The 17,684-nt window shown below is 40.3% G+C and overlaps 1 protein-coding gene across 1 annotated transcript in view; it reads left to right on the top strand.

Moving 5' to 3' along the window:
* The window catches only part of ptch1 (patched 1), a 76,717-nt gene that overhangs the window by 51,041 nt on the left and 7,992 nt on the right, over window positions 1-17,684 (top strand). The window contains exons 16-21 of the mRNA XM_078214409.1: window positions 722-864; window positions 2,352-2,535; window positions 6,631-6,911; window positions 9,514-9,651; window positions 12,179-12,321; window positions 16,852-16,951. Coding sequence (XP_078070535.1) covers window positions 722-864; window positions 2,352-2,535; window positions 6,631-6,911; window positions 9,514-9,651; window positions 12,179-12,321; window positions 16,852-16,951 — 989 coding nt within the window. The remainder of the gene's footprint in view (window positions 1-721; window positions 865-2,351; window positions 2,536-6,630; window positions 6,912-9,513; window positions 9,652-12,178; window positions 12,322-16,851; window positions 16,952-17,684) is intronic.

Here is a 17,684-nt window from a genome sequence, read left to right on the forward strand (position 1 = left end):
GCCCTGTTGATGCAAATTTCAGGTGAGCCTCAGGAAAGCAGCTCACCTGCGTTTTTCACCTCAACCAGGAACTTGTGACCTTTAGTGACCAAATGATTCAATGACGCAGCAAGTTGTGTATTTAGTATCATAGAATCCCTACAGTGCAGAAAGTGGCCATTTGGCCCATCAAATCTGCACTAACTCTCCGAAAGAGCATCCAATCCAGGCTCTCTCCTCGGTGCTATTTTCTTAACCCCACGTATTTACCATCACTAAAACATCTAACTTACACATCTTTGGACACTAAGGGGCAATTCAGCATGGCCAATCCACCTAACCTGCATATCTTTGGACTGTGGGAGAAAATTGGAGCACCAGAGGAAATCCACGTTGACACAGGGAGAATATGCAAATTCCACATAAGACAGTTAACCAAGGCTGGAATCAAACCTGGGTCCCTAGCACTGAGGCAGCAGTGCTAACTACTGTGCCACCATGTCACCCATCTTTTAAACTCCATAAACTTTCCTATTCAAAAAATCTGAATCCATTTTGCGAATGCAGAAAGAAAGCAATATTTTAGAATGTGGTCACACCCTTTCATTTCCATTTGTTGTGACATATGCCAATTATTCTGTAAAGCCAGTCTCACATTTACCTAGTGAATAGAAGTTAACAAATGCTTTGGAGATTCAGGCTACTTGTTATACACAAAATGTTTCAACTCTTGTCTAATCAGGTCTACAAGACACCTTTGACAGGGAATGGCAAGCTGGGAAGATTACTCACAACAGTTACAAAAATGGGTCTGATGATGGTGTTCTGGCCTACAAGTTGCTAATTCAGACTGGCAATAGGCATAGACCAACTGACTTAAGTCAGGTAAGGATTTTTTTTAAGACATCAACGCCTGTTTTGTTGATGAGTGAGAAAATAGCTCAATTTCTTTTGTCTTTTGAGTTGCTGAGTGTGAACCCAAAATTCCTCAAACGTTTTAGTGGCCCCTCTCGTAGTAATACATTATTTCTCCACATGGCTTCTGCACACAAGGTTACAGAATTACAATTTTTTATTTGTCTGCCTTCATTACAAACGTGGAGTCTCAGTGGAAATGGTACTGAGCACTGAAAAAGCAATTAGGTCTCGCTCAAGCCATTTGTCTTTTTTTTCATTTTTTTGGCAGAATCCCATCAATAATGTGCTGAGAATAGCTCTGCTTATTCTCTACCTTCCCCGTCATATTCAAGATGACAGTTTTACAGAGTACATTGTTTAAAGTTATTATGTGGTGTAAAACATGTTGGTTTATTGCAGACTACAGCATACCCGTTAACACTGAAAGAAATAAGTCACAAAACACTGATGTAGAGTTACTCTGAATGAGTATTTACTCTGGTAAGCTTTAAATACAGTAGTTCATTCTTTACTAGGTGTAGCTTGTGGGACCAAGTGTTGGACTGTAACTTCTGATGTAATTTCCTGTGCCTGGGAGGGAGAAAAGTGTGCCATGCCCACAGGGGTTGCTAGCTGCACTGTTTGATTCCAGATACAGCTGAAGACATACAGTTGCCGAGTATCCTGTGGATTAATTGAATCCAGAGCCTGCGAATCAAATCTTTTTTGTACTCCTGTCACAGTTGTGTTTCATTCAAAAAAGACCTGAAATGGGAGCTTGGCCAGTGTGCTCAAAAGCAAAGGATTACATATTTTCCATAAAATTCTCTTAACATTCAGCCTTCCAGCACTCCCTCACTCCCACCCCCCACCGATCCCAGCACCCTGAAAAGTGCAAAAATTGGCAGCTGTAGACGGTCCCTTTTGACACTATAGTGCATGCTGCTTTATGTCCGAGATGAATACTCAAAAGATGATTGCCCCCCCGGTGACCCAGGCAGGATCTCGCTTCTGTCTGTTTCTTGGCGTGGTGCATTTTCCGAATATACCCAGGTCAGGAGAAGCAAGTGCTAGCAAAATTTGTACAGATGTTGTTTTATTTTTATAGCTCTCCTCCATTTGCTGGGTGGCATTTCCTTCAGTGTTAACAACAGAGGTTAACTGCGCACAGACGTGCACAGGGACTCTTGCCAAATTTTTTTCTTTCCTTTTTTTTTATTGTTATTTTAACTTTCATATTGTTTCTATAGATACTTCAATTCTTGAAGAGGACTTGCTACCAAGTGAAGTGTTTGTAATGTGTTTGGTAGCTTCAAATTGAAGTAAAAATTGTTGCAATTCATTCGCTGTGTGAAGTCAAGATTGCTTTCCTTAAGCATTATGTTCATGAGTTGTTTTTTATTGCCCTATGGCGTTGAGGCACATTGATTTAAAAAAAATCCATGTATTCAAAGTAATTTTTCATCTTGTTACAGTTGACTAAACAGCGCCTAGTGAATGCTGATGGAATCATCAACCCAAATGCTTTTTACATCTACCTAACTGCCTGGGTCAGTAATGATCCTGTGGCCTATGCTGCCTCTCAAGCCAACATCCGACCACATCCTCCAGAATGGGTACATGACAAGGCAGATGACAGGCCAGAAACTGCGCTCAGAAGTAAGTCTACCCTTTTGCCTTCCTTCAACTGTTATACCCAATTTCTTAATCTTAAGTACTTTCACTGGCATGGTAGTAACTAATGGTCTTTAAAGTCAATTTTTATTGACAATTTTGAAAAGTGGTGTACTTTTGAATATTTTTTAGCATCAAAAACTAAATTAAAGCAGCAGGAAAAAAAAATCAGATTTTAAAAATAACTAGATTATGGCCGGAATTTTCTGATGTCATGCGTCCCACCACTGCTGCCAGCGAGAACAGAGAATTTGGCACTCAGCCAAATTTCCATTCATTGCAGCAGGACTGGAGAATCCCAGCCGCAGGTGAAGTCAGAAAATCCTGGCCTTTATCTGGAGAAAATCAGAGTAAAAATCAGCTTTTGTTTTGATCATCGCCCTCATGTTGTCATTATTTTATGTCAGCCTACCTAATAATTTACCCCATGTAATCCCAACTAATATGCAGTATGTGATACAGATTTGTCTTGATATGTGTGATAGACTGTCTTAGCTTATCATACACTCCACACAATCGTACCTCATCATGTTACTCTACATAATCTTAACTTGTCATGTACTTTATATAAGATTGAACTGAAGCAATTCTATTTTTCACAGTTTGGAACAATTAAAATGAGATTTCATGAAGGCAAATATCTAGTTCCAATTTTGTCAATATCTCAGTCACCCTACAATTCTGCACTAAGTTCCCATATAGTGATACATTTTATTCCATATTTAATGAGAGACAAATGAACAGCAGTTGCAACATTCTTAATTCCATGGATCAGTGGTTGGCAGCAAAACAATAAACTCCTTGGATTACCCGCTCTGCGAATTCTTTTTCTCTTGACATATCTAAAGTTTCCAGTCATCTTGAGGATGAAAAGGGTAATTTTAATCTAACTCACCACGCGGGAAACAACCGGCATAAGATTAGCAGCCCATTTCACACCCAACATGATTTTACTTGCATTATTATGCTGTTGGTGTCATTCCACATGCTATTGATGTATTTGCACAGAACATGTGTGATATCACTCATGTGACCCGCTGAAAACCCTTGAGATCAGGGAGAATTCTTGTTTTAATGGTGGGAAATGGACCAAAACTCATTTTAAAAACCTGCCAATCTGGAAAATTAGGGTTTTATTAGTGGAAATTATTTTTTTTAATCATTGATTGTAACTTACATTAGACTACAGATGTATTAATAAGTTTCTAGCATTGCATTCCTCATACAGATCATTTATTTTTTTTAAAAGATGCATTTGGTAATTTGTAAGCCTTGCTGAAACACAGAAGTTGTAGATTGGAGTGAGACATAGTGTGGAAAATTAAAGAAAAACAACTTCTTTTCAAGTACAGTATAAAAAAACATGCTTTATACTCTTAAAAGCATACTTTATATTCTTGCCAATAGTATACTAAATGCAGTGTAACATTTATTATACTTGGATTATTTAAAATGAATACACAGTTACGGTATTACATGAATAATTCTGGTGTTACTAACTAAGCATAAAAAGAAATGAAATTCTATATCATCTCTCTCCCCAGTACAAAAAGAAAGCCAAAGGTTAAGTGAGGGAAAATATTACATGTGTACTTTTTTCTAGAATTCATTTTATGCTCTGTAGAAAAAGAGCATACTTTACTTCACAAACTGTAAAGGGTTTTCCATACCCATTAGCCAATGATATGATACTAGAATGTGGGTTGTTATACACCTGTGCTTCATCACAATCATTCTGTGGAGTATTGACCAGGAGGGGGTCCTTTATGTCTCAAGGAGGGAACTTGGATTGATTTAATTTCCATTCAGGATTCAGTTATGTGACTGCCTGCTAGTTGAGGTTATTGGTCTGTGGAGTGGGCTCCTGAAAATGTGATTGGATAATGAAGCTCCACTGTATTCCAAACCCTGGAGCCTGGTGGCAGCCAGCCAACTCTTGTCTTAATGAAAATTTATAGTTGAGATTATAATAGGGCAAATCATGTTTAGCAAGTCAGTTGAATGACCCTGCAGGGTTTGGAACACACAGCAGCAAAAACTAAATGCTGGTTTTGTTGGGAATTTTTTTTTCTGGTTAAAGTCTTGCGTTTTAAAAAAAAGGAAAAGCCCTCGTTGAAAAATACAGTTGGTCCTACAGATGTAGAGATTTTGGATTTTGATTTTAAACAAAGGCTTCATTGTCATATTGTACGATCACATTTAGTTTCACCAGTTAATTAGGTCTGGATATTCTTTAGCTTTAATGCCACTGAGGCCACCCAGATGTGAATTTCTAATAATGCAAATAGTCATTCTGTAGATAAGTTACAGAATATTGTGCTTGTTATCTAGGTACTGTTGAATTGCTTTCTAACTAATTTAAGCTGTTAACATACAAAATTAATTTGGGTATGGATAAAATGGCAAGAACCATTTCCTTACAGTGTATGTAGCTAGTTGTTCAATGTATTTGGAGTTCTTTGGGGCAGGGTGGAGGAGTGGATAAAACTTATGATGTTTTTTATACTAATCTTCAAACCCAAATGACAGACTACTGATATTTATCAATTTTTCAGGTTGTTTGAGATTAGCAATTTGGTTAACACTGTACCCCTGAATTTAAAAAAAAATATATTTGGCAGAATTCAATGCTGCTCCTGGTAGCAGGTTCAGAAGCATGTCGTCAGGTGGGAAAGTGCAGGTTGGAGACCATGCCACCTTTCTGTCTCCCTCTGATTTAGTCCAGAAAGGAAAAGGAGGATGGCCTTCTTACCTGCAGACATACGGGAACACCACCACCCTGGAAGTGCCCTCCCAAGCCATTCAGCATCCTTACTTGGAAATGTATCGCCCTTACTCCACTGCCGTTGGATCAAAATCCTGGAACTCCTGACATAGCTTTAAATTGAGGGGTGATAGATATAGGACAGATGTCAGAGATAGGTTCTTTACTCAGAGAGTAGTAAGGGCGTGGAATTCCCTGCCTGCAACAGTAGTGGACATTAAGGGCATTTAAATGGTCATTGGATAAACATATGGATGATATTGGAATAGTGTAAGTTAGATGGGCTTTAGATTGGTTTCACAGGTCGGCGCAACATCGAGGGCCGAAGGGCCTGTACTGCGCTGTAATGTTCTATGTTCTACCAGCATTGTGGGTGTTCTCACACCATATGGACGGCAGCAGTTCCAGAAGGAAGTTCACCACCACCTTCTAGAGTTGGTTAATAAATGCTGGTCTATCCCATGAATGAATAAAACAAAACCTCATCTTATTCGCACTGCCAATCCTCTGCCGAAGCCATACTGCAGTACTGGCAGTGGCTACCACTCCTGGTAGTGCTGTTGGTTCTGGAAAGCTGCTGGTCCCTGATTGGAAGATAGCCCTTGGGGTGGGATTCACCTTGCACTAGGGTTTCTGTGGGAAAATTTCCCACACATAAACCAGGAAGCCTGACAGCAGAAAGGCAAGTACCCGATCAGGGACTTAAATCCCACTGGGCCTCCCAAAAATGGCCATGCTAGGGTTGCAACTGGTTTACTTGCAGGCACCATCACATTCTGCCCATTGAGAATGAAATTCTAATTTTTAGGGTCCATGTTACACCCCACCCAATTTCCCTTTCCTAATTAAACCCCATCTATTTTGCGCATCCCCATTTCACTCCCATTCTGACTGTTTGTTTATTTCTTTCCCCTCCTGGAAGTGTTGACTCCTTCAACATGATCATTATTTTTCAACAGTGAGGCCTACAGGCTATCCAAAACATCACAGCTATACTTACGTCTGTCTATAGGCACATCTGTCAGGAGTAAGTGGGTGATGATCTGAAGCTATTTGTTGCTGTTTGTTTACCTTCTCCATCGCGGGAGCTTTTCTTCCAATTGCAGTGCTGCAAACTCAGCACAGGCCAATGATTGAACCTGGATCTTTCTGGTCTGAACCATTAGGGCAGTTGTATCATCATAGGGGAAATAAAAGAAACTTCTATCTATTCAGTAATTCTGATATGCCATAGCAGACCAAAATTATTTGCAAACATTTGTGTGCAAGAAATGTAGTTAGTTTTTTTTAATAAACTGGTTTCGCTTTATGTTTAGTTCCAGCTGCTGAGCCCATCGAATATGCCCAGTTTCCTTTCTACCTCAATGGACTACGGGAGACTTCAGATTTTGTGGAGGCTATTGAGAAAGTCAGAAATATCTGCAATAACTTTACGAACCAAGGACTTTCCAGTTACCCAAATGGATATCCATTTCTTTTTTGGGAACAATACATCGGGCTCCGACATTGGCTGCTGCTTGCCATCAGCGTGGTCTTGGCTTGCACTTTTCTGGTGTGTGCTCTTTTCCTCCTGAACCCATGGACGGCTGGAATCATTGTAAGTTTACAAGGAGCTTTGTTGCTGCTGAATTCCTTTTGGTATAGCTCTTTCTTTAGTCGGGAAGGTTTTGTTTATGTCTGGGCCTCTGGTGGGGTATGCCTGTGACATCATTCATGAAATGTTTATTCGGCTTGGAAAGATGACGACAGTGAAAATTTAAACATTGGAAAAAAACTCTAAACGTTAGTTTCAAATTTTGTAAGAACTTGAAGGAAAGAAAAGCCTTTATTGTTCTGGATGATTTGCCTAACTGTTACAAAAATCATGCAAGATACTGTTGCTCTTGCTTTGACTGATTTCAGAATAAGAGTAAAATTGCACAAAACATTAGAAGTTGTTCAAAATAATACCAGATGTGAACCAATTAACTGACAGTGAATTGTAAACTTTGTGTAAGTAAACATGTTTTATGAAGAGAACTGTTTAGTCTGTGATATGTTTTGCATGGATGGAGTGTTCAAGTGAAATTAGGATATTACTTCAAATTTCATTAAAACTTAAAAGCATTTTCACACCAGACAAAGATTCCTTTCACATAGGTGGCTTGACCAGGACCTGATTTTTTCTTAAAAATTGCTTTTGGTTTTTGTGTTTTATTGCAGAACATCATTTAGACTCTTTATAAACTTTATCAGCTTGTGCTGCTGGCATTTTTTTAAGTTTTACTGTTAGATGAGAAAAATGTCATGACTTTACCTCAAATTTAATTGTTTAATTTAAATTGCAACCAGACCGATCCTTCAGTGTTTTTTTAAGTAACAGAGAGGCCCCTGTAATTTGACTCTCATCAGCTGATAATGGCATTTAGTCTTTGGAGGCTTTAGGCCTACCACAGAGTCATCTTCACTTTTTTAGGAATCCTGCAAAACTATTCTGAATAATCCAGCTTTTTTCCTGAACCTTTGCAAACAGGAGCAATTTTCTGCTCCTATTACAGCATCAAAAGACTTTAATCAAAATCACAAATTATATTCTTTGTGACTGCGACCATGGTCCACTATCACTCCTTTGACCTTTTTGATCCTTCTGCAGATTTGACATGGTCGACCAGAACAGTGTCCTCCAAATTCTCTCCTCTCTGCAGCTGAATGGAACAGCTCTTCCCTGGTCCCATTCTTATAATCTTAGGCAGGGAATCACCCTCATTCTCTTCTTCCCAGCTGTACCTTGCTATCCCTGAAATCTCCTAAGGATCTATCCTTAATCCCATCCTGTTCCTCATCTTATTGCTGCTCTTCGGTTACATTATCCATTGACGTCAGTTTCTGCATGTTTGCTGGTAACACCAGGTTCACAATCTTGGTCTCCTATTTGACCCTGAGCTGAACCTCTGACTCCGATTCCCCTCCACCAGAAAGATCGTCTAATTCTACCGCTTAAATTCCAATTCCTGCTCCTTTAATGCTGAACCTCATCCATACTTTAAGCAACTCCAGGTGAACCATTTCAATGCCAGCCTTCCATCCTCGCCTTCCATAAACATCAACTCATCCGATGCTCTACATCCTGTATCCAAACTACACCACCTATCACCAACTATCGTTGTGCTCATTGACCCACAATGGCTCCTGACCCACTACTGGCTGAAATTTAAGATTACCATCCTTGTACAAATCCCTCTATGCTATCTCTGTGACTTCCTCCAACCCAACTTTCTGAGAAGTTTTTAAAATTGTAAAGTTTACTTATTAATGTCACAACTGGAATACATAAACACTGCAATGAAGTTACTGTGAGAATCCCCTCGTCGCCACACTCCGGTGCCTGTTTGGGTACACTGAGGGAGAATTCAACATGGCCAATGCACCTAACCAGCACGTCTTTTTGGACTTATGGGAGGAATTTGGAGCTCCTGGAGGAAACCCACACAGACACGAGAAGAACATGCATTCTCTGCACTGTGACTCAAGTTTGGAATTGAACCTGGGTCCCTGGCGCTGTGGGGCAACAATACTAACCGCTGTGCCACCGTGCTGCCCCACTATTTTATGAATACATCCCTGCCTTCAGCTCATCATGAGCATCTGTGCTTTCAGTTGTCTAGGCCTAAGCTCTGGGCTTCCCTCTCTAAACCTCTCAGCCCTTCCACCTCTCATTGCTCCTTGATGACTTTCCTTAAAACCTACCTCTGACCAATCTCTTTGCCTCCTAATCTCCTCCTCTTTAGCTATATTACAGTTTTTATTTGATTACATTTCAGTAAAGGGCCGTGAATTAAGGGTATGCTATAAAAGCAGATTGTTGTTGAATGAGAGTGAAACCTAATTTTGAAATATTTGCAAATGCTTGCTGTGGAACACCAATTGGTGTTTACAAATGTGAAGGGGTGCCCAGCGATTAATGTGAAGAATTCCATCAGTAACTGTCAGCACAAAGCAGTAGGTTTTAACTAATAGAAGAGTAGAGTTATTGCTGCCCTCTGTCACTTCCTGGAACACTTTCAAATTCACTTTTTGGAGAACCTAGAAATAAATCTGTATGTGTTTTCATTGTTATAAGAAGATAGATCCAGTAAAAAATCTGTTATTTTTTTTCTCTACCCATCGCAAGCTAACTTATTTTGACATAATTAATGATGGTTTCTGTTAACCCCATTTAGGTATTAGTCCTAGCACTGATGACTGTGGAACTTTTTGGAATGATGGGCCTCATTGGGATAAAACTGAGTGCAGTTCCTGTAGTGATCCTCATTGCCTCTGTTGGAATCGGGGTGGAATTCACCGTTCACGTTGCTCTGGTATGTGAAATGACCCACATCCACTTCTTCTTTTGTCAAAGTGGAATGCGAGAAGTGTGCGCAACTTTCCTACGCCACGCGCTGAGAAAAACCACAAATCACAGAATCGCAAATATGTTACAGCGCAAAAGGAGGCCATTCGACATGTCATGCATGCACCAGCTCTCCGAATGAACAATTCACTTAGTGCCATTTTCTCCATAAGAAGTTTCTTTTACAGTTCACCATAACCTCCTTGCTCTTGTACTCTATACCCTTATTAATAAAACCTAGGATACTGTATACTTTATTAGACATACTCTCAACACATCCTGCCACCTTCAATGAATCATGCACATATACACCCAGGTTGTTCTGCTCCTGCACCCAGTTTATAATTGTCCTCTTTTATATTGTCTCTCCATGTTCTTCCTAGCAGAATAAATCACTTCACATTGAACTTCATCTGCCACCTATCCGCCCTTTCCACCAGCTTGCCTATGTTCTTTTGTATTTCTACAGGGCCTGGGTGGGATTATGGTCGGTATAGACTTAATTGGGCCAAATGGCCTCCTTCTGTACTGTTGGGATTCTATCATTCTGTATACTATCCTCTTCACAGGTCACAATATTTCCAAGTTTCGAATAATTTGCAAACTTTGAAATTATGCGCCTAGGTCATTAATGTACATCAAGAAAAGCAACAGTCCCAACACTGACCCCTGGGGAACTCAAGTACAAACTTTCCTCCAGCTTGAAAAACATCCATTGATTCATCTGTGATTTCCACACGCACTTCCCTCCGTAAACTTGGATTCATCTGATCTGGTCCTGGTGTCTTATCCACCTATCCAATGCCACCTCCTTATTAATTTTAAACCCTTCTAGCGTCTGAATTACTCCCTCTTCAACCATGGCTTTGGTGGTATTTTCTTCCCTGGTAAAGACGAGGACTATATTTTCAAGATTTGAGTACACCGAAAGATCTATAAGGCAATGCCCTTTTGATTGTTGGTATTAATTACATGCAGAAATTGTTAATACAACAGCTAAGTGGTCATGGTTTAATTCATTTAGGTACATGGGAAAAGCATTTATGGTCATATTCAGGCAGTTCATTGATATTTTAATTTGAACAAGATGAAGTGGAACAGTACAGAAACTGCATAAAAACATGCATAGAAAGCATCATATTTACAGTAGTGTTAATGTGCCTGGAGGAAATCCACCTTTTTTAATAGTTATTAAAAATATTTTGTATTAAAATTATGATGAAATAATACCCTTTCTACACTGGAATCTAAATGAGAGCTCTTTAGATGCATACATTAATCAAAAATATCACAATTGTTGTTAAAAGATTGATGCAATTGTTGTGTATTTGCTCATACGGTACTTCCAGAAGCCTGTGGGTAGAATGTCTTGGGACGACAGGGGTCTTTGTTGCCAACTGGAAAGCTGAACATAGTGCCATGTTGCCACCCATTTTGTGCCACTCAGACACTTAACAAGCCAATGGCAGACCTTCCTCCGGGATCCTCTGTGCACTCCTCCATTCAAATGGTGGGTTCTTCACCCAGGAGGTATTGAGTGTCTTTGAACAAGATACCCTCATCGGCATCTGCAAACAACCTTGCCCACAAAGCAAACCCCTCCATGTCCTCCAAAGGGTTGATGCCAGTGGCGAGAGGATGAGGCCCTTAAGTGGACTTTAATTGCCCACTTAAGGGCCTCAGTTGGTCGACGGAGAGGGAAGGCTGTCTGAGGGCTTTCCAGTCATGGACTTAATCAGGGTGGAGGCTGGAAGGTGGCAGAGTCATCATCTATCACCGAATTAAATGCACCTCATCACAGGGGATTGGCATATTTGCAGTTTAGTATGGACTGACTGCAAATACGTGTTCTATACCAGAACACACTAGCATGAGAAAAAGTATTTTGAGTCTTTGAAACTTGCTGTTCCAGTACACGAACTCTTCCAGTGAAACATCCAACAATATTTTGGAAATAAACTCTAAAATTAAAGTCAGCTATAACTAACACAAGATGATAATCATGAATCACTGAAATTATAAATAACAGTAAATTTAAATAATGATTAGTATGTTGAGAAAAGCAAAGACTTTACATGGTGGAGAATTTGAGGAGCAACAATGTAGGTAACCATTTAATGTAAAAGCAATATAAAACTGATTAGCTGCCATCCTTTTACAAATCTGGAATACTTAATACATAAATGGCCTTTTAGTTGTAATATATAGAGACTCTGGGTTGAAGTTACACAGGGATCTTTCTAATCATCTGCTGTAACTACAGCAGAAGAGCTCCATGTAGCTCAGGAAAATGGAGTAAATTCAGCCCCTCTATCCTTAACAAGTAGGATATCCAAGGATTTAAATAAGGCGTAGGCATTTTTGCTGCTTGGTTAAAATTAATCTGAAGTATTTAGTCTGTCACACATAATCAAAACAGTTGCTGAACTGTTGGGAAGTTCTTTATAGGTTTCAATACACATGAGGTCTGATTGTATTGATCTTATTGCCTGCAGGCATTTTTAACAGCCATTGGAGACAAGAATCGGCGGGCAGTTCTTGCACTAGAGCACATGTTTGCACCTGTGTTAGATGGGGCTGTGTCAACTCTTCTTGGGGTTCTCATGCTTGCTGGATCTGAATTTGACTTTATTGTCAGGTAAGAAGTTTCCCTTTTTCATGGCCAATACCAGAAGTTCCGTTCCTCACTGTCCACCTTCATTTTGAGCTGTATGGTCATTTCTTTTTAAATCTTATTTCACTCTGTTGGTGGCATTTAGTTGTAAATTACTTTCTGTCTGAAGTTTTGGTTGTCATAATTAATTGGCTGAAATGTGTGCGTGATGGTTACTGATTGAGATCACTTTACCTTAACCTCTTTCACTGTTAAATCCATCCTGAAGATCCAAGATTTTGTGCTTTATAATTTTAACAATGGAAATAGAATGATTGATTTATCATAACTTTTATGTGATGTACTATAAGATTATTATACCAGAGTATCAGAGTGTAAGATACTGAAGTTGTAGGTGCACAGCAAAAATTGAAGCATACAGTTTGAAGGGAGTTGAGGGGGAAAAGGAGAAGGCACAGCAATGGACCAATAATACATCCTTTCAGTGCCTGATCATCTGCTTTACTGAATGTAGCTGTTTTACTTACCATTTCAAGATTAAATTCCTCCCCTATATCTTTCTATGGGGTGGGGGGGGGGGGGGGGTGGAGACATGTGAACAGCTTGACCACACCCCCATAGCAAAATCATCTGGAAACCAACTTGCATCACCCCAGCCCACCCCACAGTCATAAGGCACTGCTGGTGGGCCCAAGTACCTGACAGAGGGACCTCCACCCTTAACTGGGAGGTGTTCTCACCCTCGCGAGCTCCGGCCCATTAAGCCAGCAGCTCCAACAACCCTGGCAGCACCACAAACTCATTAGTGGGCCCTGCTGGAACTGCAGCCAATTACAAGCAGAAGGCCTGATGGGATTTTGGAGTAAATCCAAAATATTGGGTGGGGAGGGTTTGGCCAGCTTGGGGGTGCGGCTGATGCGTATTGGAGGGTGGGTGGGGAGGAGAAAGTGTGGGATACCACCTTTAGGGGAGCTGCCCCTGATGCACAAAGGACACCCTCCTGAAGATAGTAACCCCTTTCGTCTTTGCCCTTTTAAAAGCTTTTTAACAAATAACCTGTCCACTTCTACCTTACTGCCCACGCCAACCGTCTTTTGGTGCAAACAGTATTATTGGTTTGTTAACAAGCTCAATTGACCCTTTATTATTCATTTAAATATGACTAGCAGGCTGCCAATTCGGGCACCCACCCTTCTACCATGGGGTGAGCTTGGCTGTTTACTTGCCCTTCTGCTAAAAGCACGCCTGACGGAGGCACATAATATCCAGCCCTCTATTTTCAATCTCTTGAATCCTGCTTTCACCTACAAAATTTGACTCTCTGGGCACACAAAAACATAAGGGGCAATGTTAATCCTTCATGTACAGACAGTTAAAATAGTCTGTGTAATATACCCACACCAATGGGACTGTCTTCCACTAGCCCGTGTTCTTAATGATGAGAGGAGTGTCTGGCAGAAAACAGTGAGGTCCTTCTTTAAATCTATATGTGAAGATCCAATTACATAATTGCAGAGTAAGTATTACTCAGGAGGGCCACAACTATACGGACATTAACTTGGAGGCAGGGAGTGGTAGTTAGATGTAAGGGAAAGGCTTTCTACAGGTTCAGTCAAAATTAGGCAAGACCTGACTGCATTTTATTATCTTAATTTCAGGGCCACAGTCAGCCAGATTGAAGGGCTGGCTGGCTTTTGGTCAGATAGGCCTATGGCATCAGATGATAGCCAGGGAGTGGAGGGAAGATCAGGGAATTCAGAGTCTAACTGGAAAAGTACTTCACTCCTGGATCCAGCAGTTCTCACTTCCCTTTGCTGTTCTGTAGCCAAGGCCCAGAAATCTCTGTCGTCAGGGTCATATTTAAGTATTACTTAAATATAAGTTGTCCATTATAATGTTTAAATTACTAATACGCCACCTTGGAGCAAGCTGGCTACTAGTCCCCCATCCCACATCTGTTAAAATTGGCCATGGCCATATTGGAAGCAGGTTGGAGTCAGGATTCAGTTTTTTAACATTTCCTGTATTAACATGAGAGATGGCATCATGTCCCATTCGTGCTACTGGGCTGTGGTGGTTTCACACATCTACAGGCTCTTGGAGATCAATAATTTGAATGAATCTCTTAAGCATTCAGCCTCTCAGCCTATCAAAACAGAGTCCAGAGCCTGCATGGCCACAGTGGGAGCATTCCTGAGAGATGCTTTAACTGGTGACACAGCCCTTGTCAAGGGCAACTCGGCTGCAATGCCCATTGATGTGGCCACACACTCCATAGTAAACTGCAGAGTTTCGCTGTCCAACCTGTAAGGCAATACGCGACATCATGTTTAGGAAGTTTCCTTGCGGACAGTTCAACGCCTTCAACAAGTTGTTTGCTTAAAATGTTGAGTCCCTGATATCTGTCTCAGTCCCATTCAGCTGAGTTTGCATGTGATCAAACCTTTTTGTTCTAATTTTCTTCCCTCCTCTGAAGCCATGGACTCATGCTAATGTGTGGATCCACAGATGATCTCCAGCGCCTCATGCAAGTGGTCATTTTGGAGAGTTGAGCTTAGACATTAGGGGCATGAATGATTTTCCAATCTTGTCTACCCGCCCCTTTGCCAGTGAGAACTGAGAATTTGGCATTCCAGCCAAAACTCCATTGACCGCAGCGGCACCATAGAATCCTTGCCATGAGCGAGGTCAAGGGTTTTCAGCATAAATGTCAGAAGGCTATTTGATCGTGCAGACATCACAGCAAAGTCTGATCCTGTCCTTTAGTCAACGACTCTACAAACAACATTCTCTCAGAGTCACTGGATAGCGATCAGGAATGGGATCACTTTTCCTTTCCAATTAATACACCTTGCAGCACACAGACTGCTACTTCTGGCTGAGATCAGCTAACTCAGCATACAATAAATGCTTGCCATGCCAGCAGTGCCCAAATTCAATGAATTAATTATAAAACCCATCACCTATCAGGGATCAAACATGTTCTGCATTACTCAGTTCTGCAACTGAACCAGCTAAGGAAGTCGAGCCTAGTTTTTAATTACCAATTTAAGTGGATACATTGCTTATTTTTTGTTGTTTATTTATTTTAAAGAGAGTAGTCTGTTGGGTTTTGTGACACTGTCTTATCTGATGTTCTTGTGGCAGAATGTAGCTGGGTCAGGGCATCTTTATATAAGTACGATTTAAAATAAATACAGTTTTGTTGCAGGGCTGGGGGTGGGGCCTAATAATGACCCCTACATAATTGGCAAGATAGAGAGGGGAGGGTGTCATTAAGCCAAATACTAAGGCAGCTTAATAAATGCAATATATTTGAATTGATCAGACATGAATAGATGCAAATGGCTGTATAATATATTGCTGATATGTCAGGTAATGAAATTTTGATGGGTAGTTATGACAGCATTTACATTTTGTAAATTTAAAAACAAGCAGATGTTTGCTGCTCAACTTAATGCATTCAATATATGAAAAAAAAGTAATTGTGCATTGGGACATAGTGAAAATAACTGTGTGCTGTACTGCTGCACAGCAATGGATCAATCCTTTATTTGAGAGAGTCCATTAAAAATATACTCAAGGTAATGGCCTTGAAGTCATTAATCGTAAATGAGTCCATAAATTTAGTCTTAGTCCCGGCTGTGCTTTATAGCAATTGGTAAGACCTCTAACGTTAAAAGCTTGCCTTGGTATTTATGAAACCTCCCAGTTCATAACCTTGAATGGTGGGAATAGACAACCACTTGGATGCTTTTCCTTTTTCACCAGCATTCTAGCTTTTATGTTTAAAATGGTTGACGCAAAACAAGAGTATTCATAATGTTAAATTGTGCCACAAAAGATTTAGTTTGCAGTGCAGTGATGCTATTGTGTGAAGCGCTCTTATCAAATACAATGCTGGAATCTGCTATAGAACTGGCAGCATTTTAAAGCAGAATGCTGGTTCATGCTTTATAAAGGATTGCAATTTGAGCTATTTAGTAAAACTAAAACCCAGCATCTCTGAGGACTGTAGGCAGAAAGTTTTGATTAGTGTTGTGAGAGGAAACCTACTTGATACACTTGAGATTTAATTAGTGATTCGGTTGTGAGATGCAGCAGCATTTCACAGTGGATTAGCTGCCTGAGACTTTGCTTCTCCTGCCTCTAGACTAAATTGTTTAAATTCTGCACCCTTTACTTCATTTGTTTGCTTCTGCTGGGGTTAAGGTAATGGGGCCCCTTTCATTGTGCACGTTGTATGGTCCTGTTCAGTCATTCAGTTCACGTTCCATATTTTTGTGTGTGTGTAACAAACGATTCATGAATAACAGTCCATACTGTGTGTTTGTCAATAAAATTAACAAACTAACATCCTGTTCTTTTTTTTTTGGTCAACTAACACTGTTGTTGTGGGATGTAGCCTGACTGATGTAAAAGGTAAAGAATTGTTGTGGTATTTTTCTCTGACACTTAAGGTTTGAGTTGTAAATGACTTTTAAAATGCAATTAGCTTGACGTAAATAAAGAGGTCCTTAAAATTAATTGTACTACCCTTTGCAACTGTTACAGGTACTTCTTTGCAGTTCTGGCTATTTTAACAGCTCTGGGTGTTCTGAATGGATTGGTACTACTTCCAGTTCTTCTTTCTTACTTTGGACCATATCCCGAGGTACTTTTTCTGTTCTTTTCCTGATGATTCTAACATATTTGGACTTAAGAAAGCTCTTAGCAGAAAAAAATGATTAATTCCCAAACTCTATTTTTAACGGAGCCAGGCTTGAAAAGAGCATAGTCAGAGAACCAGCATGACAGCGTTTATTTATTTTATTAGTATCACAAGTGGGCTTACATTAAGACTGCAATGAAGTTACTGAGAAGTCGAAGATACCTGAGAAGATACCTGGTCACCATACTCTTGCACCTGTTCGTGTATACTGAGGGAGAATTTAGCTTGGCCAGTGCACCTAACCAACATGTCTTTAGGACTGTGGGAGGAAGCCATTGCACCCGGAGGAAAACCATGCAGACACGGAGAGAACATGCAGACTCCGCACAGACAGTGACCCAAGCCCCAAATCAAACCTAGGTCCCTGGTGCCATGACGCAGCAGTGCTAACCACTGTGTTACCGTGCTATATCTAACCCACGCACCTTTAACACATAGCACCAGAAGCTCAGAATTGGTGAATTCATCCTATAACAGCATGAGTTGTCAGGGAACCAGATACGTGTAGTCATGAATAAATGATGGATTGGAAAATCACAGAAAATATATACTTTTTAACTCTCGTTCGTATTTTCATGAAATAAGCAAGATTTAAAGTGCCAGAGTTTAACAGATTCATAGAGCACCAAATACCTTCTTGACCCCTACCTAAATCCATCGCCCTGTAAACAACCAG

Source organism: Mustelus asterias, chromosome 6 (genome assembly GCF_964213995.1).
Source record: "Mustelus asterias chromosome 6, sMusAst1.hap1.1, whole genome shotgun sequence".
Taxonomy (NCBI): domain Eukaryota; kingdom Metazoa; phylum Chordata; class Chondrichthyes; order Carcharhiniformes; family Triakidae; genus Mustelus; species Mustelus asterias.